General features: G+C 39.3%; 1 protein-coding gene across 1 annotated transcript in view; it reads left to right on the forward strand.

Annotated features, from left to right (window-relative positions):
• The window catches only part of LOC307117999 (cyclin-dependent kinase-like 5), a gene marked incomplete at its 3' end in the record, with an annotated part of 114,491 nt that overhangs the window by 20,226 nt on the left and 69,055 nt on the right, over positions 1 to 25,210 (forward strand). Inside the window, exon 3 of the mRNA XM_079803292.1 lies at positions 22,722 to 22,756. Within this exon, the coding sequence (XP_079659418.1) occupies positions 22,722 to 22,756 (35 nt within the window). The remainder of the gene's footprint in view (positions 1 to 22,721; positions 22,757 to 25,210) is intronic.

Raw genomic sequence — 25,210 nt, forward strand, 5'->3', positions numbered from 1 at the left:
GTCAGAATCACATCTAATAAAAAATCTAACTTTATCATTATGAATATAAACAAATAAGATGTCTTTTAGTACTCAACTATCAAGCTAGAATAACGATACTGGTAAAGTTGGATGCGGTGTACTAGCTTTTACACATGCATTTTGTTATCTAAAGTTACATTTTGCGAAATTCAACACGACAGCGATCAACTTAAGCTAAGCATATTGAGTATTTATCATCTCTACTAATGGCTCGCTAAGTGTATAACATTGTAGCTTTATGCTAAGTAATGTTATGTTAGCTATATTAGGCAGCTACGTGTGCTAGTGAGACATGCTTCATGAAAACATAAACCAAAAAAATGTATAATCAGAATGAAAGATGACCTGTCCAGCAGAAATACAGCCTCTTGAACTCAAACGGGTGCGCCAGGGTTGGCAGGTTTTCACAACAAAATCTGCCCAATTGCTACTCAAAACTAGCCCAAAACAAGCCCAATCGTGTTTCTCCGGTAAAAATCGCGTTATAAAATATATAAAATATGTGTCTTTTTGGCTGGGCTGCCTGCTAAAATTCGCAAATCCCGGGGCAAAATATCACATAATTGGGGTCGCTTCAACCCGCGGACATGAAAAACAGCCGCGGCAACAGTGCTGAAGTAGCCCGACTTGGCAACACTGGGGCGCATGTGGGCGGATCCTGGAGCAAAAGCGGCGGTTGCCATGGTAGCGAGAGAGAGTGACAGTCGCCCAAGCCAATCACTTGATTCGGCCCGAACGAAAATAATGAGCGGTGTTTATTGCAGATTAAAAAGTCTAGAGTCACTCGATTTTTATACTCTCTTTTTCAGAGCACTTACATTTTAATTATGTATTGACATATAAAGAAAGTTTAAACAAATTTGGACAAAAGTGTTTTAGATCATTCTTACCTACCCTACCTTTAAATGCTCAAATTTGACAATACAATTTTCAATTCGAAATTTGCTCAGTATCGAAAATACAAACTTAGCATTAAAGAAATGTAGAACAAAAGTAAACCAAAGTGCGCTGCTTAAGTGCGTAACAGTGACACTAACATTAGGCTATAGGCCAGGCTATAATAATCAACATGGGCAAGATTTGGTCCCAAAGGTTGTTGGCCAAAAACACAAGGCGATCTGCGTTTTCTGGATCTAGTGCAGAGCGTTTTTTTTATTTACTATAATCCCCGCCGTGGAGAAAACCCTTTCTGCTCTATCCGAGGTGCCTGGGATGCTCAAGTAGCGTCGTGCCAGCTGGGCAATGTGAGAGTACTTATGGTGCGAAATGCCTATTCGCGTCTCTGCATTGACTTAACATGCAAATCACTCGCGCGAATCGCGTCATTCGCGTCCGGTGTGAACGCACCATTAGACCCTGATGTCTTCCACCACGACAGTGGATCGCCGTCGGTGGGTAGCGGGGTCTCACTCTCGTAGATCAGCATTTCTTGTTGCAACATATTGCCAATGTCCTAGGTAGGCTTGCCACCCCATGCGTCTGCGGCTGCGCCTTGGAGATAAACATTCCCAAAAAAGATCGCCCAACACTGAGAGCGGTTTTCTCCTGGCACTGTGTCCCCTTCGCCATGGCTGCTCCCTCCTCATCTTCCTCATAGCTTTCCTCCGCAATCGCTATCAGCTCCGCTTTTACCTTCTCACGTACCTCCTGCTGCTGGTCTCGTTCCAAATGAATTAGCCGATGGAAACGTGGGTCGAGGTAGCTAGCGGTATTAAAGGGTTAGTTCACCCAAAAATGTAAATTGTGTCATTAATGACTGAGCCTCATGTGGTTGGACACCCGTCAGACCTCCGTTCATCTTCAGACACAAATGAAGATATTTTAGTGTAAAGCTGATGCTGAGAAAGGCTTCAGATAGGCCTCCATTGGCATTCAGTACATTTACACTCACCAGACCCATATAAGGCACTAAAAACATTGTTACAAAGTCCATCTCACCACAGTGACTGTGCAATAATTTTGCGAAGCGACGACAATAGTTTTTGTGCGAAAAAAAAAATCAAAATAACGCCTTTATCCAGCTTGTTCTTGTCTTCCGTGTGTGTCTCCACGACGCATGCGCGAGAATATGACGCAGATCCGGCGTTCGGGAATCCATGAAATACACACTTAAGCCCCATTTTGAGAACTACGCCGAGACCTAAAGCACGATCAATGTAGAATTCAACAGCTGAGATACGCGTGTCTTCCTCTGCTCGTAAACAAATCTCTTCTGGGTCATGTGTCCGAACGCCGGATCTGCTCATATTCTCACGCATGCGTCGTGGAGACACACACGGAAGACAAGAACAAGCTGGATAAAGGTGTTATTTTGATTTTTTTTTTGCGCACAAAAACTATTGTCGTCGCTTCGTAAAATTATTGTAGAGTCACTGTGGTGAGATGGACTTTGTAACGACGTTTTAAGAGCCTTTTATGGGTCTTGTGAGTGTAAATGTACTGAATGCCAATGGAGGCCTATCTGAAGCCTTTCTCAGCATCAGCTTTACACTAAAATATCCTCATTTGTGTCTGAAGATGAACGGAGGACTTACGGGTGTCCAACCACATGAGGGTGAGGAATTAATGACAAAATTTTCATTTTTGGGTGAACTAACCCTTTAAGCAGCTTGAATGCGTCTTTGTTGTGCATCGCTTCTCGAGATCCGTTGAGATCTTCGCTAAAGATAGTCAACAAATTACATTTTTTATTGTTTTTTAAACCCATTCGAATAGTATTTTTAACATTCGATTAGTATTAATTTTTTAAATATTCGAATTGTATTCGACTACCGAAATTCGTTCCAACAGCCCTAATTCAAACTGCCACTTCACCACTGTGTGCGCGCGCGGTCACTGGCCAAAGAGAAAAACCTGTTGATAGACAAATGTTTGTATGCTGGTGAATTGACCGTTCGCAAAGCCCCGCCTCCTCATTTACTGTACTGTTGCTATGTCCGACACGCCACAAATGTTGTCTTTTTAAAAGAAATGTAAACCACAAATAGCGTTTTGTGGCTCTTTAATGTGTGGTGATCGCTGTACCGTCTCGTGAACTGATCATCTCTTCCTTCTAGTTCATTGATAAGCATGACATAAACATGAATGAACACTAAAAGAAATGTAGTTTCCACCGCGGAAAGACGTCAGTACACACCGTTTTTCAAGTTCAAGTCCACCGACGTTAATCTACTAACTCTCCTGACTGCTTTGTCGGACAAACCGGCAGATTCGGCGATGTGATTGGTCAGATCGCCTGTCAATCAAGCTCGCGGCGAAGGGTGAAATTGAAGATAAAATGGACAAACTACGACCTGCTTACCTGGCGTGACTCTGTTGCTTTTAAATGTGCTATATAAATAAAATTTGACTTGACTTGAAAGGAAACTTTTTTTTTTTTGGTTTAAAGACTTTTTTTTTTGTTAAAATGTTATAAAGAAACTGAAAAAGTCACTTCGTCGTAAAGTGAGAACTGATTATTCTTAATGATTGTACTTTGCAATTGTATGGCTTACCATGTTTCAATCAGAGCTTGTTAATCCTGAATATAACTTTGTTAATAAAATAAAAAATATTGAAAGAAATCTTCATAATCATTTTTAATATGGAAATACTGTCAAACAGATATGCTAACTATAAACAAAAAGCATAGTAACTCATGTCTAATTAGTTACCAAAAACCTATGTTAAGAATCGTTTTGGGAATCGGATCGTTACTCCCAGAATCGGATCGGATCGGATTATTAAGTGCCTTAAGATTCCCACCCCTACTCCTGTAGGACGCTGACTGAGTACATCAACTTCGCCCTCTGGGTCAGCGGATCTTCTTTTACAGTGAGCGAGGTAGAAGAGGATCCCGCCGCCAATGTCCAGTCCAATCTGTCACCACCCCAGAGCCAGACCCAGCGACCATGCCCACCATGGATACGGAGCCAGAGCCCAACACACAGCAAGAGACCCAGCCATTTACCTGCCACAGAAATCCTGCCTGAGCCTAAGTGCGCCACAGAGCCAGAGCCTGAGCCAGCAACCTTGTCTGACCCGGAAGAGAAGACTGAGGTCCTGAGAGAGTGTGTGTGAGAGAGTGTGTGAGAGTGTGTGCCTGAGCCTATGCGCGCCACAGAGCCAGAGCCAGCAACCTTGTCTGACCCGGAAGAGAAGCCTGAGGTCCTGAGAGAGTGTGTGTGAGAGAGTGTGTGAGAGTGTGTGTGTGTGTGTGTGTGTGTGAGAGAGAGTGTGTGTCTGAGCCTATGCGCGCCATAGAGCCAGAGCCAGAGCCAGCAACCTTGTCTGTCCCGGAAGAGAAGCCTGAGGTCCTGAGAGAGTGTGTGTGAGAGAGTGTGTGAGAGTGTGTGTGTGTGTGAGAGAGAGTGTGTGTCTGAGCCTATGCGCGCCATAGAGCCAGAGCCAGAGCCAGCAACCTTGTCTGACTCGGAAGAGAAGCCTGAGGTCCTGAGAGAGTGTGTGTGAGAGTGTGTGCCTGAGCCTATGCGCGCCACAGAGCCGGAGCCAGCAACCTTGTCTGACTCGGAAGAGAAGCCTGAGGTCCTGAGAGAGTGTGTGTGAGAGAGTGTGTGAGAGTGTGTGTCTGAGCCTATGCGTGCCATAGAGCCAGAGCCGGAGCCAGCAACCTTGTCTGACTCGGAAGAGAAGCCTGAGGTCCTGAGAGAGTGTGTGTGAGAGAGTGTGTGAGAGTGTGTGCCTGAGCCTATGCGCGCCACAGAGCCAGAGCCAGCAACCTTGTCTGTCCCGGAAGAGAAGCCTGAGGTCCTGAGAGAGTGTGTGTGTGTGTGTGTGTGTGTGAGAGAGAGTGTGTGTCTGAGCCTATGCGCGCCATAGAGCCAGAGCCGGAGCCAGCAACCTTGTCTGACCCGGAAGAGAAGCCTGAGGTCCTGAGAGAGTGTGTGTGAGAGTGTGTGTGAGAGTGTGTGTGAGAGTGTGTGTGAGAGTGTGTGTGTGAGAGTGTGTGTGTGAGAGTGTGTGTGTGAGAGTGTGTGTGAGAGTGTGTGTGTGTGTGTGTGTGTGTGTGTGAGAGAGAGTGTGTGAGAGTGTGTGTGTGTGTGTGTGTGTGTGAGAGAGAGTGTGTGTCTGAGCCTATGCGGCCATAGAGCCAGAGCCGGAGCCAGCAACCTTGTCTGACCCGGAAGAGAAGCCTAAGGTCCCGTCTGACCATGGTGTGATCCGGCCACTACATCCGTGCCTGTGGGAGTTTTAGTGGAGCTGGAAGAGGAAGAATGGCTCATAGACTGGAATACAGAGATAGCGCTTCCCACCGTGCCCACCCACGAACCTTCTCTTCACAAGAACACCAATATCTCTTCATGTTCATCTTCATGCAAGTTCTGTCCTGCAAAGATTTGTCATTGTCACCACCCTCCCTGTCTATCACCAAGTCTGTCTCCACACCCAACCTTCCTCTCCTGTTCACACCCCCGAAGCCAGACATTCCCTCGGCCCCACCTCCACTGGATTCCTCCCGCCCTTCGGCTCAGCTATGCATCCCAGATCTGCCTTGGGAATCTCAGTCACCAGCTCCGCCATGGCATAGGGATTCCCTGACTCCGTCTCATCCCTCCAAGCCCTCAGCTACACCTCAGACCATCGACCACTTGTCTTCGCCCTGGCTCCTCGCCTCCTCGGCTCGGCCCGGGACTGCCTTTCTTTTGGCTCCACCGGGCTCCCTCGTCCCACCGGCTCCACCTGGGTCAGTCGTCGCCACACCAACCACCCTAGATCGTACCACCGTTCAATCCTCCATGGGCCCTTCCACCATAATCTCCTCCATGGCTCCTTCCATCATCAACTCCAACATGGTGCCTCTCGTCATCTCCTGCCATCCATGGCTTCTCCTGCCATCTGCTCCACCCTGGTTCCTCCCATCTGGGTCCCTATGGGTTTCCAGCACTTCATCAGTCCCTCGTCCACCTCCAAAATCTTGTCCCTTTTCCTTTCAATCGACCCATCACATCCCAGGAGGGGTGTTCTGTCACGATCTGTGTGTTTTCATGGATGTTTAGTTTGCATTCGTCACGTTTTCTTTGTTGTAGTTTCCCGCCATTAATCTGTTGTCCTGGACACTCATTAATCATCACAGCTGTTTGGCATTGTCTCATCATCACTGTATTGAAGTTCCTCACTTCAGTGTCTGGTAGGGCTGCACAATATAAATCGAAATTATCGAAATATCGCAAATGTACATATCGCAAGGGCACGCAATATCTGAATGATTTTAATAGGCTACTCCAACATCGTGAAAAGTGTACGTTTTAGGTCGACGCATATAGCAGAGAATAGACTAGGCACACAACTGTTGCTAATGTGACTTGCTTGACGTTTAAAAGAGTTATTAAACGCAATAACTTGTGAAAAACAACTCCTTGCAGTCCCGTGCTGTCTGACACACACCAAAACGTGCGCACAAGCTGTTCTTTTTTTCCCTGTCTTGTTACACACTCAAACTGTCAAATACACACACAGTTATGTCAAAATGGCTGTCTTGATGAGTATTCATGTAAACACAGCTTTAAGTGAAAGATATCAGTTCGGGAAAGAAATAGATTTTACACACTTGAAGCAATATCGTATCGAATATCGCATTATTTAACAAGGATATCGCATTTTTCTTCAATATCGCACAGCCCTGGTATTGTGTGTGTATTGTGTGCTACACGCCGTCTTGTTGCTGTTGCTAGTCTACTTTGGTTTGCTTTATTTAATTAAAAGAACTTATATTTGCCTTTCATCTTCATCCTCGGACTGACAACGTTACAGTTGATATTCAATACATTTTGGAAGTTGATTTGTCCCGCGGTGTGGATTGCTTTAAAAAATTTAAAAAATTTTTTTTTTACAGTTATCAGAATGAGATCTGTTGCATTGCAATAATTAGATTTTGAGATGTAAAAATAAAGTCCCAAGACACAACAGGCAAAAACACAACTAGTCAAATATGAGATTGTGAACTATTTGGCTTTTCATAATGTGTTGTTTCAGACTAATGAAAAGGAAACTTTTAAGGACACTTTATTTACTTGTGTCGGTAGATTTCTAATTATAATGCATATCTGTAAAGGCAATATTTTTATAAATGAGTTTTTTCCTCTATTTCAGCAGCACTTACATATACCAAAACTTACAGTTTTATTCCTGTCTATATTCTGAAGGTTTGTACTGAGGGGTTTGTTCATATAATTCACACTGATTTATATAAGATTTTATTCCTAATATATTCAGAAAGTGTTTTTTTTTTTTCTGGCCGTTGACAGTATTTTCTGATATATGGACCGATAAAAAAACAGTACAAATTTTGTTGTCAACAAAACCAACCCATTACCCTATTCACCTGTCCAAAATATAATTTATTTTGACTTTGAGGTCAAATATGATGTTTTCATTCAATTATGATCATTAGTAGGAGATTTTTGTTGGTCTGTAACTAATCCATGTTGGACGGAAAGTGGCCGATGTCCCAGAAAAGAGATGATAATTATAAAGATCATTATACAACATAATCCAGATTAACACATTAATGTATAAACAATCATAGAATGAACTGAAGCTCTCATAAGAGTGTGTTTGCACATCCATATGTGTGTGTGTGTGTGTGTGTGTGTGTGAGTGAGTGCGTGTGAGTGTGTGTGGCCTGCTGTGTGTTCAGCTGTCAGTAGATCAGTTTCTGCTCTCTCTCTCTGTTGGCCATCAGTAGTTTAATCTCCTCTCAGCTGTTCCCTTCTCTCTCATATTCATTCGTTCCCATCCTGACGTCTTTGTTTATCCTCTCGCCGCTCAATGCTAATTGAAAGCCAATTGATTTGGTTGAGACCTGGCAATGTATTTCTGCCTTCAGGTGATCTGCAAATTATTGTGTTTACGTGATGCGCGCATGTGAATGTTGTAAGAGGGAAACTTTGGATTTTCAGACGACCGTAGTGGAAGTTAATTGGTTTTGATTATAATCAAACCCACATGGAACTGAAACGCCTGTCAATCATACATTTCTACACATCTGCCACCCTGTATTTTTGTTTTTTTAAGGGATAGCTCTCCCAAAAATGACCATTCTGTCAATATTCATTCCCTTTTACACCCTTGTGTCTTTCCAAACAGTGTTATTCTTCATCGTGTGTGTAAGACGCGTGTTCCACAGAAGACTGAACGTCATTTGGAAAGACATTTTGGAATGAACTGTCCCTTTAAGTAGGCTATTAAGGCTAATTTGTATGCGCTTGCAGCAACAAATAACAGTGTAGAAATTTCAGCTCTGTTAAACACATTTTGCCATATTTAAATCCATTTCTGTATTTTGCAACTTAGTTTTTACAGCAGTAGACAATACAGCTCATTTAAGTTTATGAGGCTTCACATAATTCTGTGTGGAAGCATGGTAATGATAAATATAGCTGCAATTATCAGGGCAAATCTTGCCAACATGGCTGAGAGTGTCAGACCAACTGCAACAATGAGCAATTGAAGACATATGAAGATGATTTAAGGCAAAATGCCTGAAAAATCTAATACAATCACTAGTAAACTGATTTAATGGGTTATAACTTTCGACCAGTAGGTGGCGCTGTTACAAAACTGATGTGTTGTGGTCAAAGTGAGGTGACAATGACACATGCAAAGTTTAGTGTCAATATGCCAAATCATTGCAGAGATACAGCCTCAGTCGTTTAGGCATCATGCCATTAAGTTTGTTGCTGCGTCAAATCCATTCATTTTTGTTCTGAAGATGATACGATTCAATTTTGGTGGAAACTGGACAAATGTTCTAGGAGGAGTTCGAAAAAGTAGGTTTTGAAAGAAAATCAAAATGGCGGACAAGAAGCTTGGCCAAAAATGGTCAAATTTGGTATCTAAGTTCTCGGCAGTTTCATTAAAATAGGCTAATGTAATCCAAAGTTATTAGCATTTTTGGAAATAACACTTTTGACCACAAGGTGGCGCTGCCCCGAAACTTCTTGAGTACTGTTAGGGCATGGTGCCGAAGACACATACCGAGTTTCATAACGATGCACCAATGTGTGCGGAAAATTAAAGCATTTTACGTCAAAATTCAAAATGGCCGACGCCCAAAATGGATGATAAATTTGGTATTGTTCGACTCGGCACGCTGAACCGAATCTACCGAATAAAAAAAAAAAAAAGCAATTTTTTTCATATCTGCTGACCACTAGGTGGCACTGTGTCGAAACTGTGCAGGTACCTTCAGGTCATGGTTGGCATAAAACACACCAAGTTTGGTCAGAAAACGCTAAAGCTTTGATGAGAAAATACCTTCACGTTCATTTTGGCGTGCTCTGTGTCAAATTTGTCCGCCTGTTATTCGAGAGCGGTTTGACGAATCAACTTGAACTTTTTGTCGGCATGGTCTGGAGATGATCTGGTTAAATATTCGTGAAAAAAATTCAAAATGGCGGGAGAATTGTGTTTCTAGCCCCTTGGTATTCGCATAAACATGAGTGCAAATTTTTACAGGTGGTGGCGCTAGAGGGATTGAGTAAGAGACTCCAAATATGGTATGGTGGCAGTTCAGATTGTCCACTATCAGTGTGCCAAATTTCATAACTTTCCTGCAATTGATTCTATATCTGCCATAGACTCAAGAGCAGAAGAAGCAAAAAGAAACGGTAGAATAATAATAATAATAACGCCAACGGATACAGAAGGTGCCTGGCCCCCAGTTTGTTAGACTCCTTATGTGTAACAGCTCTTCAGTTTGTTGTGTTTGTGCTTAAAAAAGCTTCCTGTTTTCATCAGCAAGCTAAAAAGAGAAATAAATATGAAATTGGCCATTTCATTTTCCAAAATATGATCGTATTTATGACTTGGCTTGTCTTAAACATTAAACCGTGAGGCTCATCCAGATTTTTTCTCTGCATGATTTCCTGTGGTCTCAACTTTATCCTATTAGTAAAACTGAAAACTGTCATAACACAAAATATAGCCTGAGATTTGTGTGTGATTGTGATTGTGCTGAGTGTTTGTTAGCTGTTCTCCTTATTCAGGAAAAGTCAAAAACAAATGCTGATGGAAACTGTTGAAAAACGGGTCACATAGTTCCACTTTTATGGCCTCGTTTTCGTCTCTCTTTTTCCATTCCAGCTTTGGAAAAAGCAGGTTAAGCTAGATATGTCTTGAAGATTAGCCTGTTTCTCTTGAGCATGAAGATTGACTGCCTTGTCTGATTCCTCAGCTGATTGGTGGGCGCGACTCTGACTCTCCTCCTGATTGGCTGAGGAATGGGCGGGCTGAGGCAGTCGCGTGGCGAACGCCTGTGGCTGTTTCGGCGTAGTTTACCAGCATCACATCTTTATTGCACATTGAGTTGAGGAGATGCTGGGAGATTATGCGCATCACAGGCTGTTTCACTGCAGGACATTCGCAGCACTGGTGTGTGTGTGTGTGTGTGGTTCGTCTTCTTTCTGCATTAGCGCTGCACTGATGTCATCGCATTTGTGAAGCGGAGGATAAGTAACGTGACTCAGAGAAAGAACAACACACTGCTTAACATGACACCAGAGGAAAACTTTGTCACAGTAGCTACTGTGTGTTTCACTCAAACCTCGTCTCTGATGTTTGCTTCAGAGAAATAAAAATAGAGTTCCCATTGAAAACGCTGACGTTTGATGGCAGACATTGGTATCCTGAGCCGATCTGACATTGAGATCTCTTCTGAAACTCCACAGGAGACCAGTGTTGTTATGGTTAACTAAAACTAATTGAAGTAGGCCTAAAGTTTGGCTGAACTCCCTGAAATATGCAGAATAAAGGGGGCGGGGCCTGGTTGAGTTAGTTAGTTAGTTGTGTGTTGAAACTGGTGGTTATGGTAAGGGGCGGTAGCCTGGATGCCAGCCGAACTTAGCCCCGCCCACAACATTTTTACTCGGGCAGTTCGGTCTGGACTTGCTCAATAGAGAAGTAATTATGCCCGAACAGAAGCTGTTCGGACCAATGAAATTGTCAGGGCGGGCTTTAGACGATGATGGACAGATGATAAACAGTAACGTAATCATCCACGTCATCAAAGAGCGCTTGGGTTGAATTTGTTCTAATCCTAAACGGAGAACTTGTTCATATATGCGTTCACCTTTACTATTTCTCTCAGAAATGATGATCGTGTTGGTAAGTACTCTGTGTCTCCTTAAATAATTTTTTTACAACACCGGCAAAGTTCGTTTACACATCTTTTTCTTCTAACGCTAGGCTACTTATTCCAGCGTGCGTGCAGACAGGGTTGCCAAGTTTTACAACAAAACCCGCCCAATTGCTAACGTTCCTCAAAACTAGCCAAAAACAAGCCCAAAAGCTTTCCAGGGGGGTTCTCCGGGAAAAAAAGGCATTTTGGGGGTAAAATATGTGTTATTTTGGAAGGACTGCCTGCTAAAATTCGCATTCCTGGGTCTGTATATCACATAATTGGGATCGCTTCAACCCGTGGACTTGGCAACACAGTGCAGTTGAGTTCTGTTGACATTTGACAACTAACGTTATGCGTCGCTCGGTCGCTCCGTTGCTCTGATTGGTTGTAGGTCTATCCAATTGAGGTCTTTCCTGGTTCGGTTGAAACACGCCCCATAATCACAGCCCAACGGAGACTAGAATTGAGTATGACGACGTCAGGCTAAAGGGGCGGGGCATTTCCCAAACACCAATCACAACATACCGCTCCAGCCGACCAATCAGAGCACAGTGTGCTTTTCAGAAGAAGGGGCTTCATAGAGACAGAAACTAAACAGAGCGTTACTGACAGACTGGGAAAAGAGAAACTGCAAAAATGGAGAATATGAGGAAAATGTTTTTTTATTAGTGTTGGGTATTGTTTGAATTTTAAAGATTCTAGGGATGCACCCGAAACGAAAATTCTTGGCCGTAGCCGAATACCTAACGAGTTTTTCGATTATTATTTTTTTTCCCAATTTATTTAGTCAATTTTTTCTCCATTGCATAAATTAAATAGTAAAAATTTAGCTATTTACCATTTTGTCTTGCTTTTTTTTAAAGAAAAATAAATTCCAAAACTACAATTTAAAAAAATATTTATTTAACACTGAACATTTTTTAGCATTCCATCAGACATTATACAAACAAAACACAATATAACTTAAATTAAATTATTTTTTTTATTTTATTTGGCCATCTTATGCCATCTTATCTTAGGCCTATTATGCCTACAGGTCATCAAATCACTGAGGGTACTTCTGAAATTTCTAATCCTAATTCGATTCCAATAGGGTAAAAAGAAAATTTAGGTATCATTTACGCTTATAGTTCAAGTCTTTTGCTTGTGGTTTAAAAATACCATAAACACAACTAGCCTAACTAATATAGACAAGTAAACACTCTGTAATTTAAAAATACAATACTGCTTATTTAAGTTAATGAGGCTTCACATAATTCTGTGTGGAAGCATGATAATGATAGATATAGCTGCAATTATCAGGGCAAATCTTGCCAACATGGCTGAGAGTGTCAGACCAACTGCAACAATGAGCAATTGAAGACATATGAAGATGATTTAAGGCAAAATGCCTGAAAAATCTAATACAATCACTAGTAAACTGATTTAAAGAGCACCTATCATGGCATTTAAAATGTTCCAAATATTGTTTTAGAAGTCCCCAACAACAGTTTTGCATGCATGCAATGACAAAAAAGACTTTAGTTTTCTTATAATATGCATTTATTTTTACCTGTTTTGACAGCGATTCTCAAATGATTCCTTTAGTGATTCACTTTTCAAAACCCTGCCTTTACGTGACGCTAATCTGCGGTGATTGGTCCGATGACCCAGTCAGTTGTGATTGGTATAGTCTGTGCAGATATTTTCGGAAACGGAAGTCTTATAGTGACAGTAATTTGTTAATATGTGTCAGGAGTTATGAATATGAAAACCGCGTCAGAACCGTTTGATTGTAATATGAGCCTCAGCTGATCTCATTCATAAAAAAACTCCTCTATTCTCCTCACGAAGACTCGCGACAAATCAACATCCCTCAGGGCTTTTAGTTCAAAAGTGTGCAGATGAGGAGACATATTGATAGATTCTCATATGTCTGTGTCAAATTTCTAAACAGAGGAGTATTTTTTTATTCAATACTTCCTCAAAATGCGCAGATGTAGCCTAATCATGAGCGATTGAGTCTCGTGTTGTTTTCAATTCATCCTGGCAGCCGGAGGGCGTTCTGTGCACATGTAGTCCATGTACAGGCAGACGAAGAAGAACCATGTGCCATAATAGAAGTCCATAATAAAAGCTTCCTGAGATCGCGAAACATGCAAATAGAGACATTTGACGATTAAATAAACACACAATCGCCAAATGTATGGTTTGTCTTCAAGCCACTTAGTCTTCAAATGCTCATCCTTGGGCAGATGAAAAAAGTTTGCTTTTGAGTCTCACTTCAGAACACAGCATCTCGTCTCCATGATGTTTTCTAGTTTTCACTGGCGTCTCGTCTCCATGATGTTTTCTAGTTTTCACTGGCGTCTCGTGGCCATGATGTTTTCTAGTTTTCACTGGCGTCTTGGAGCAATAAGTGGGCGTATCGTATTCAAATAACTTGACAAGTTGACGTCATCTAGTCAGAGAAAAAGCTTCGGTCTTCTAACGATTCTTAAAAATGACTCAGAGTCGACTCTTACTTTTGAAAGAAAATAACTTTATATACGGTGTACTGTCATATTTCAAAACTTTGCAGGATGTTTTTGTTCACTTAGATCTATGTTACACACTACATGAAAGGTAAATTTCAAAATTCCATGATAGGTGCTCTTTAATGGGCTATAACTTTCGACCAGTAGGTGGCGCTGTTACAAAACTGATGTGTTGTGGTCAGAGTGAGGTGACCATGACACATGCAAAGTTTAGTGTCAATATGCCAAATCATTGCAGAGATACAGCCTCAGTCGTTTAGGCATCATGCCATTAAGTTTGTTGCTGCGTCAAATCCATTACTTTTTGTCGGCACGATCTGAAGATGATACGATTAAATTTTGATGGAAATTGGACAAATGTTCTAGGAGGAGTTCGAAAAAGTAGGTTTTGAAAGAAAATCAAAATGGCGGACAAGAAGCTTGGCCAAATATGGTAAAATTTGATATGTAGGTTTCATTACAATTGGCTAATTTAATCCAAAGTTATTAGCATTTTTGGAAATAACACTTTTGACCACATGGTGGCGCTGCCCCAAAACTTCTTGAGTACTGTCAGGGCATGTTACCGAAGACATATACCGAATTTCATAATGATGTTCGTAAAAATTCTAAATGGCCGACTCCCAAAATGGACGATATGGGAAAAAGTTGTTATTGTTCGACTCGGCACGCTGAACTGAATCTACCAAATCTAAAAAAAAGAAGCAATTTTTTAATATCTCCTGACGACTAGTGGCACTGTGTCGAAACTGTGCAGGTACCCTCAGGTCATGGTTGTCATAACACACACCAAGTTTGGTCAGAAAACGCTAAAGCTTTGCTGAGATATAGCCTCACGTCCATTTTGGTGTGCTCTTTGTCAAATTCGTTTGCACGTTATTCGAGAGTGGTTTGATGAATCAACTTGTATTCCATAACTTTTTGTCGGCATGGTCTGGAGATGACTGGTTATATTTTCGTGAAAAAATTGGATAGTCCTTCGACCAATCAGGCCACAAGAGGCGTGATAAACGAGCATGAATTAAATGACTCTGTACGCAATTGGATAGTCCTTCGACCAATCAGGCCACAAGAGGCGTGATAAACGAGCATAAATTAAGTGTCTCTGTACGCAATTGGATAGTCCTTCGACCAATCAGGCCACAAGAGGCGTGATAAACGAGCATAAATTAAATGACTCTGTACGCAATTGGATAGTCCTTCGACCAATCAGGCCACAAGAGGCGTGATAAACGAGCATAAATTAAGTGTCTCTGTACGCAATTGGATTGTCCTTTGACCAATCAGGCCACAAGAGGCGTGATAAACGAGCATAAATTAAATGACTCTGTACGCAATTGGATAGTCCTTCGACCAATCAGGCCACAAGAGGCGTGATAAACGAGCATAAATTAAGTGTCTCTGTACGCAATTGGATAGTCCTTCGACCAATCAGGCCACAAGAGGCGTGATAAACGAGCATAAATTAAATGACTCTGTACGCAATTGGATAGTCCTTCGACCAATCAGGCCACAAGAGGCGTGATAAACGAGCATAAATTAAATGACTCTGTACGCAATTGGATAGTCCTTCGACCAATCAGGCCACAAGAGGCGTGATAAACGATCATAAATTAAGTGTCTCTGTACGCAATTGGATAGTCCTTTGTCCAATCAGGCCACAAGAGGCGTGATAAACGAGCATAAATTAAATGACTCTGTACGCAATTGGATAATTCTTCGACCAATGAGACCACAAGAGGCGTGATAAACGAGCATAAATTAAGTGTCTCTGTACGCAATTGGATAGTCCTTTGACCAATCAGGCCACAAGAGGCGTGATAAACGAGCATAAATTAAGTGTCTCTGTACGCAATTGGATAGTCCTTCGACCAATCAGGCCACAAGAGGCGTGATAAACGAGCATGAATTAAATGACTCTGTACGCAATTGGATAGTCCTTCGACCAATCAGGCCACAAGAGGCGTGATAAACAAGCATAAATTAAGTGTCTCTGTACGCAATTGGATAGTCCTTCGACCAATCAGGCCACAAGAGGCGTGATAAACGAGCATAAATTAAGTGTCTCTGTACGCAATTGGATAGTCCTTCGACCAATCAGGCCACAAGAGGCGTGATAAACGAGCATAAATTAAATGACTCTGTACGCAATTGGATAGTCCTTCGACCAATCAGGCCACAAGAGGCGTGATAAACGAGCATGAATTAAATGACTCTGTACGCAATTGGATAGCCCTTCGACCAATCAGGCCACAAGAGGCGTGATAAACGAGCATAAATTAAATGACTCTGTACGCAATTGGATAGTCTTTCGACCAATCAGGCCACAAGAGGCGTGATAAACGAGCATAAATTAAGTGTCTCTGTACGCAATTGGATAGTCCTTTGTCCAATCAGGCCACGAGGCGTGATAAACGAGCATAAATTAAATGACTCTGTACGCAATTGGATAGTCCTTCGACCAATCAGGCCACAAGAGGCGTGATAAACGAGCATAAATTAAATGACTCTGTACGCAATTGGATAGTCCTTTGTCCAATCAGGCCACAAGAGGCGTGATAAACGAGCATAAATTAAATGACTCTGTACGCAATTGGATAGTCCTTCGACCAATCAGGCCACAAGAGGCGTGATAAACGAGCATGAATTAAATGACTCTGTACGCAATTGGATAGTCCTTCGACCAATCAGGCCACAAGAGGCGTGATAAACGAGCATAAATTAAGTGTCTCTGTACGCAATTGGATAGTCCTTCGACCAATCAGGCCACAAGAGGCGTGATAAACGAGCATGAATTAAATGACTCTGTACGCAATTGGATAGTCCTTCGACCAATCAGGCCACAAGAGGCGTGATAAACGAGCATGAATTAAATGACTCTGTACGCAATTGGATAGTCCTTCGACCAATCAGGCCACAAGAGGCGTGATAAACGAGCATAAATTAAGTGTCTCTGTACGCAATTGGATAGTCCTTCGACCAATCAGGCCACAAGAGGCGTGATAAACGAGCATAAATTAAATGACTCTGTACACAATTGGATAGTCCTTCGACCAATCAGGCCACAAGAGGCGTGATAAACGAGCATAAATTAAGTGTCTCTGTACGCAATTGGATAGTCCTTCGACCAATCAGGCCACAAGAGGCGTGATAAACGAGCATAAATTAAGTGTCTCTGTACGCAATTGGATAGTCCTTCGACCAATCAGGCCACAAGAGGCGTGATAAACGAGCATAAATTAAATGACTCTGTACGCAATTGGATAGTCCTTCGACCAATCAGGCCACAAGAGGGGTGATAAACGAGCATAAATTAAGTGTCTCTGTACGCAATTGGATAGTCCTTCGACCAATCAGGCCACAAGAGGCGTGATAAACGAGCATAAATTAAGTGTCTCTGTACGCAATTGGATAATCCTTTGACCAATCAGGCCACAAGAGGCGTGATAAACGAGCATAAATTAAATGACTCTGTACGCAATTGGATAGTCCTTCGACCAATCAGGCCACAAGAAGCGTGATAAACGAGCATGAATTAAGTGTCTCTGTACGCAATTGGATAGTCCTTCGACCAATCAGGCCACAAGAGGCGTGATAAACAAACATAAATTAAATGACTCTGTACGCAATTGGATAGTCCTTCGACCAATCAGGCCACAAGAGGCGTGATAAACAAACATAAATTAAATGACTCTGTACGCAATTGGATAGTCCTTCGACCAATCAGGCCACAAGAGGCGTGATAAACGAGCATAAATTAAATGACTCTGTACGCAATTGGATAGTCCTTCGACCAATCAGGCCACAAGAGGGGTGATAAACGAGCATAAATTAAGTGTCTCTGTACGCAATTGGATAGTCCTTCGACCAATCAGGCCACAAGAGGCGTGATAAACGAGCATAAATTAAGTGTCTCTGTACGCAATTGGATAATCCTTTGACCAATCAGGCCACAAGAGGCGTGATAAACGAGCATAAATTAAATGACTCTGTACGCAATTGGATAGTCCTTCGACCAATCAGGCCACAAGAGGCGTGATAAACGAGCATAAATTAAGTGTCTCTGTACGCAATTGGATAGTCCTTCGACCAATCAGGCCACAAGAGGCGTGATAAACGAGCATAAATTAAGTGTCTCTGTACGCAATTGGATAGTCCTTCGACCAATCAGGCCACAAGAGGGGTGATAAACAAACATAAATTAAATGACTCTGTACGCAATTGGATAGTCCTTCGACCAATCAGGCCACAAGAGGCGTGATAAACGAGCATGAATTAAATGACTCTGTACGCAATTGGATAGTCCTTCGACCAATCAGGCCACAAGAGGGGTGATAAACAAACATAAATTAAATGACTCTGTACGCAATTGGATAGTCCTTCGACCAATCAGGCCACAAGAGGGGTGATAAACAAACATAAATTAAATGACTCTGTACGCAATTGGATAGTCCTTCGACCAATCAGGCCACAAGAGGCGTGATAAACGAGCATAAATTAAGTGTCTCTGTACGCAATTGGATAGTCCTTCGACCAATCAGGCCACAAGAGGCGTGATAAACGAGCATAAATTAAATGACTCTGTACGCAATTGGATAGTCCTTCGACCAATCAGGCCACAAGAGGCGTGATAAACGAGCATAAATTAAATGACTCTGTACGCAATTGGATAGTCCTTTGTCCAATCAGGCCACAAGAGGCGTGATAAACGAGCATGAATTAAATGACTCTGTACGCAATTGGATAGTCCTTCGACCAATCAGGCCACAAGAGGCGTGATAAACGAGCATAAATTAAATGACTCTGTACGCAATTGGATAGTCCTTCGACCAATCAGGCCACAAGAGGCGTGATAAACGAGCATAAATTAAGTGTCTCTGTACGCAATTGGATAGTCCTTCGACCAATCAGGCCACAAGAGGCGTGATAAACGAGCATAAATTAAATGACTCTGTACGCAATTGGATAGTCCTTCGACCAATCAGGCCACAAGAGGCATGATAAACAAGCATAAATTAAATGACTCTGTACGCAATTGGATAGTCCTTCGACCAATCAGGCCACAAGAGGCGTGATAAACGAGCATAAATTAAATGACTCTGTACGCAATTGGATAATCCTTCGACCAATCAGGCCACAAGAGGCGTGATAAACGAGCATAAATTAAATGACTCTGTACGCAATTGGATAATCCTTCGACCAATGAGACCACAAGAGGCGTGATCAAGGGGGAACAACCCATTGCTTCTCTATCCGTCATTGTGATAATCCCTCCAATAGTGTGCCAGTCTGTGATTGGTTCCCGCAAAAGTGTAACAGAAGCAGTAGAAATGAATGTACAGGTTTCCAGACTGAGCTGCAGGGCGTCAAATCGACGGCAGATCAGGCTGACAAGGCCCTTAAAATCTGCTAAATTGAAACAAATAATTTTGCAATTAATGCACTTTATTTATCCAGAAATAGTGCTGAGGTCCAACTAAAGATAAAGTGGAACTATTGCAGGTACACTTTAAATATCATGCAATTAAAGACTGATATTATACAGAGATCATACTATCCTTATTAATAGTGATATTAAAAAATGTTTTAGGTGCGATATTAAGAAATGTGCATTGTGCAATAAATGAAATGAAATACTTAATAACTTAAGTGATATGTCAATAAATATGTAAAAGATTTATAGTATATTTAGTATGAAATAAATGTATTTTCGATAGATTTTTTCTTTTTACTAGGGTATGTACATAACACTGAGAGAGAAACTCCTGAAAGCAGATACTAGTCTCTCCATTTGCTCTCATCGCTGTCTAATTGAGATATTAAAGAGATTAAATGTCTGATTTTTCTTCAATGCTGAAGTAAGAATCATCCCGATCCATGATAAACGTCTTCTCTTTTCATTATTCATGACCGTGAAGTGATCACATCTTAACATCTTATTATCTCAGAATATGAAACTTTGGCTCCATCATCGTTAATCATATGAATCATCTTTTATTGGGGTGGAAAAAAAATCAAGTTCTTCTTTACAGTTAGTCCAGATTATGGTGTATATATAGACCACTGCAAAATGAGCAGATTCTCTGGATTTATTATCTATAGCTAGGTGTCAAATGAACATTTGATTTTACAGTGTCCTTGTTACACATCTTACATGTACTGACCATAGTAATAAGAGTAAAGTATGCATAATTACATGCAATTAAACATGACTGGTTATTTTGAACAGTTTTTCTGCAAACTAATGCTCTACATGACATTATTTTTATTTGAAATTTGGAAGAAATGTCAGTAGTTTGTAGAACAAATAAAAAATGTGGCTTACACTTTATTTTCAGATGTGTCATTGTTTCAGTGTAATTAAATATTTAAGTTCTAAGTAATAATAATTAGCTACATGTACTTAACTACAGAGTTAGGGTTTGGTTGAGGGTTATCATCCGTCCCTCGGGTCATTTTGACCCACTTTTTTTTAAATTAAGTGTTCTTTGGAATGGTCCAAGACTGCACTTTTATGATGGACAGATGCACTTTTATGATGGACAGATGCACTTTTATGATGGACAGATGCACTTTTATGATAGACAGATGCACTTTTATGATGGACAGATGCACTTTTATGATAGACAGATGCACTTTTATGATGGACAGATGCACTTTTATGATGGACAGATGCACTTTTATGATGGACAGATGCACTTTTATGATGGACAGATGCACTTTTATGATAGACAGATGCACTTTTATGATGGACAGATGCACTTTTATGATAGACAGATGCACTTTTATGATGGACAGATGCACTTTTATGATAGACAGATGCACTTTTATGATGGACAGATGCACTTTTATGATGGACAGATGCACTTTTATGATAGACAGATGCACTTTTATGATAGACAGATGCACTTTTATGATGGACAGATGCACTTTTATGATGGACAGATGCACTTTTATGATGGACAGATGCACTTTTATGATGGACAGATGCACTTTTATGATAGACAGATGCACTTTTATGATGGACAGATGCACTTTTATGATGGACAGATGCACTTTTATGATAGACAGATGCACTTTTATGATGGACAGATGCACTTTTATGATGGACAGATGCACTTTTATGATGGACAGATGCACTTTTATGATAGACAGATGCACTTTTATGATGGACAGATGCACTTTTATGATAGACAGATGCACTTTTATGATGGACAGATGCACTTTTATGATGGACAGATGCACTTTTATGATAGACAGATGCACTTTTATGATGGACAGATGCACTTTTATGATGGACAGATGCACTTTTATGATGGACAGATGCACTTTTATGATAGACAGATGCACTTTTATGATGGATAGATGCACTTTTATGATGGACAGATGCACTTTTATGATAGACAGATGCACTTTTATGATGGACAGATGCACTTTTATGATGGACAGATGCACTTTTATGATAGACAGATGCACTTTTATGATGGACAGATGCACTTTTATGATAGACAGATGCACTTTTATGATGGACAGATGCACTTTTATGATAGACAGATGCACTTTTATGATGGACAGATGCACTTTTATGATGGACAGATGCACTTTTATGATAGACAGATGCACTTTTATGATAGACAGATGCACTTTTATGATGGACAGATGCACTTTTATGATGGATAGATGCACTTTTATGATAGACAGATGCACTTTTATGATGGACAGATGCACTTTTATGATGGACAGATGCACTTTTATGATGGACAGATGCACTTTTATGATGGATAGATGCACTTTTATGATGGACAGATGCACTTTTATGATGGACAGATGCACTTTTATGATGTATAGATGCACTTTTATGATGGACAGATGCACTTTTATGATGGACAGATGCACTTTTATGATGGACAGATGCACTTTTATGATGGACAGATGCACTTTTATGATGGACAGATGCACTTTTATGATGGACAGATGCACTTTTATGATGGACAGATGCACTTTTATGATGGACAGATGCTCTTTTATGATGGACAGATGCACTTTTATGATGGACAGATGCACTTTTATGATGGACAGATGCTCTTTTATGATGGACAGATGCACTTTTATGATGGACAGATGCACTTTTATGATGGACAGATGCTCTTTTATGATAGACAGATGCACTTTTATGATGGACAGATGCACTTTTATGATGGACAGATGCTCTTTTATGATGGACAGATGCACTTTTATGATAGACAGATGCTCTTTTATGATGGACAGATGCACTTTTATGATGGATAGATGCTCTTTTATGATGGACAGATGCACTTTTATGATGGACAGATGCACTTTTATGATGGACAGATGCACTTTTATGATGGACAGATGCACTTTTATGATGGACAGATGCTCTTTTATGATGGACAGATGCACTTTTATGATGGACAGATGCACTTTTATGATGGACGGATGCACTTTTATGATGGCCATAATGTTATGCCTGATCTGTGTAGACTGTGACGCTCTTGACGTGGAGTGTGTAGTGTTAGACGTGTTCTCGTGTATCTCTGGGATGAGCTCAGATCTGCGTCTCCGGCGGGACTGTAGATTTGTGCCACAGATCTGATCCGTTCTGCAGTGCCAGAACCCGAACACACACACACACACACACACACACACACACACACACACACACACACACACACACACACACACACACACACACACACACACACACACACACACACACACACACACACACACACTCCGGGCCACAAACACCTGCTTGCCAATTTGCAGATTGTTTGGGCTAAATGTGAGATTTCTAATGAGTTGCGTCCCACAGGTCTTAAGTGAAAACAGGATGTTCTTCCTTTTCTCTTAACATCTCTCTCTCTTTGTCAGGTGTGTAAGTCAATGCCTCGTCTTCTCCATCCTCCTCCCCTCCGCCGCTTTATTCATCGGCACCAAGCGCTCAGGGTTTTGGCATGAATGTGCTGAGAATGACAGGTAGAACTGGGTGAAAGTTTGAGTAAAACCTGTTTTTTTCTCTCTCTCTTTCTCTCTTTCTCTGGCAGGAGCTTATGGTGTCGTCCTGAAGTGCAGACACAAGGTACAGTGTTGTTCTCCGCAGAGCTCGGCCTTCAGAAGTGTGTGTGTGTGAATGTGTGTAAATGTGTTGAGACGGTCCCAGTAGTGACAGGTCTGTGATCAGCGCTAACAGAGAGTGTGTGTGTGTGTGTGTGACGGGACATATGTGAGTTTATCTATTAATATCTCCTCCGGCCGTGAGACAGATGGAGCGCCACACACACTCTCTCTCTGACCCAAACACACTCATTCAGTCCATCTGCTGCTCTCACCTGCCGGATGTTCCTCACACACTGAATCCAGATCAGTTCATATCAACCCTAAATGCTCATTTACAGTCTGAGCTGGCCTTCAGTGCTGGTCGACTTGATTTAGATTTAAAAAAAAGATTTATTTTAATCAAAAGTATTTTTTTTTTAATTATGTATTTCTTTCAATCAAATTTGACTGATTTTAATCTTTTTTTCCTTTTTTTGAATTAAAATAATTTATTCATATATATTTTTCAATCAGATCTGAAGAAAAAAAAACGTATTTATTTATTAAAATCAAATTGGACTTATTTTAATCTTTTCTTTTTTAAATATATATATTTTTTTATCAGATTTTACTGTTTAATTTACTTTATTTTAATCAAATGTATTATTTATTCATATTTATTTAAATAAAATGTTACTTATTTAATCAATATTTTAAAATCAAATGTATTATATTTATTTAAATAATTTTAGACTGATTTAATCAATTTCTTTTCATTTTAATCCAATAATTTATTTATTTATTAATTATATCAAATTTGGCTTAGTTTAATCATTTTTTCTAAAAAAAAAATCAAAATAAATTATTTATATATATATATTTCAATCAAATCTGAATTTTTTTATTTTATGTATTTATTAAAATCAAATTGGACTTATTTTAATCATATTTTCTTTTTTCAATCAAAATTATTATAATTTTTTAAAATCAGATTTGACCGTTTAATTTTCTTTATTTTAATCAAATGTATTATTTATTTATTTATTTATTTAAATCAAATTTGACTTATTTAATCATTAAAATTTTTTTAAAACTTATTTATTTATTTATTAAAATCAAATGGCACTTATTTTAATCATTTTCTTTTATAAATAATTTTTTTTTATTAAATACATATATATATTTTTTAAATCAGATTTGACTGTTTAATAATTTTCTTTATTTTAATCAAATGTATTATTTATTCATATTTATTTAAATAAAATGTTACTTATTTAATCAATATTTTAAAATCAAATGTATTATTTATGTATATATTTATTTAAATAATTTTAGACTGATTTAATCAATTTCTTTTCATTTTAATCCAATAATTGATTTATTTATTAATTGTATCAAATTTGGCTTAGTTTAATAATTTTTTCTTTAAAAAAAAAATCAAAATAAATTATTTATATATATATATATTTCAATCAAATCTGAATTTTTTTATTTTATGTATTTATTAAAATCAAATTGGACTTATTTTAATCATATTTTCTTTTTTCAATCAAAATTATTATAATTTTTTAAAATCAGATTTGACCGTTTAATTTTCTTTATTTTAATCAAATTTATTATTTATTTATTTTAATCAAATTTATTATTTATTTATTTAAATCAAATTTGACTTATTTAATCATTAAACATTTTTTAAAACTTATTTATTTATTTATTAAAATCAAATGGCACTTATTTTAATCATTTTCTTTTATAAATCAAAATTTTTTATTAAATACATATATATTTTTTTAAAATCAGAATTGACTGTTTAATAATTTTCTTTATTTTAATCAAATGTATTATTTATTCATATTTATTTAAATAATTTTAGACTGATTTAATCAATTTCTTTTCATTTTAATCCAATAATTTATTTATTATATCAAATTTGACTTAGTTCAATAATTTTCTTTATTCAATGTATTTATTTTAATCAAGTTTGACTTATTTAATATTTTTTTTGGTTATTTTAATCAAATTTATTTATTTATTAAAATCAAATTTGACCTGGTTTAATCATGTATTTCATTCAATATTTGAAATCTTTTTTTTATATTAAATCTAATGTATTATTTATATATTGATTTCAATCTAATTTCACTTATCTTAATATTTTTTATGTTAGTCTAATTTATTCATATAATTATGAATTGTGTATTATAATAATTTTAATGATAATATCATATGATAATGAATTGTTTATTTATTTTTAATTGTTGATTTAATTGTTTTTTACATTTGGACACAGACTCCATTTTGTAAACCCCTGTTCTCTAAGAATGTCTTACTCTCATGATATTGCATTATATGACATTATTTATGGTATTATTGATTATTAAGATTTTAATTTCTGATCACCACCCCTTTCAATCCACATCACATTCGGCTGGAGCTCATGGAGATTCCTCACAGATTTCCTCAGACAAAACCTTTGCTTTATTATTTTTCTGCTGCT

This window comes from Gobio gobio (assembly GCF_949357685.1).
Source record: "Gobio gobio genome assembly, chromosome: 21".
NCBI lineage: Eukaryota > Metazoa > Chordata > Actinopteri > Cypriniformes > Gobionidae > Gobio > Gobio gobio.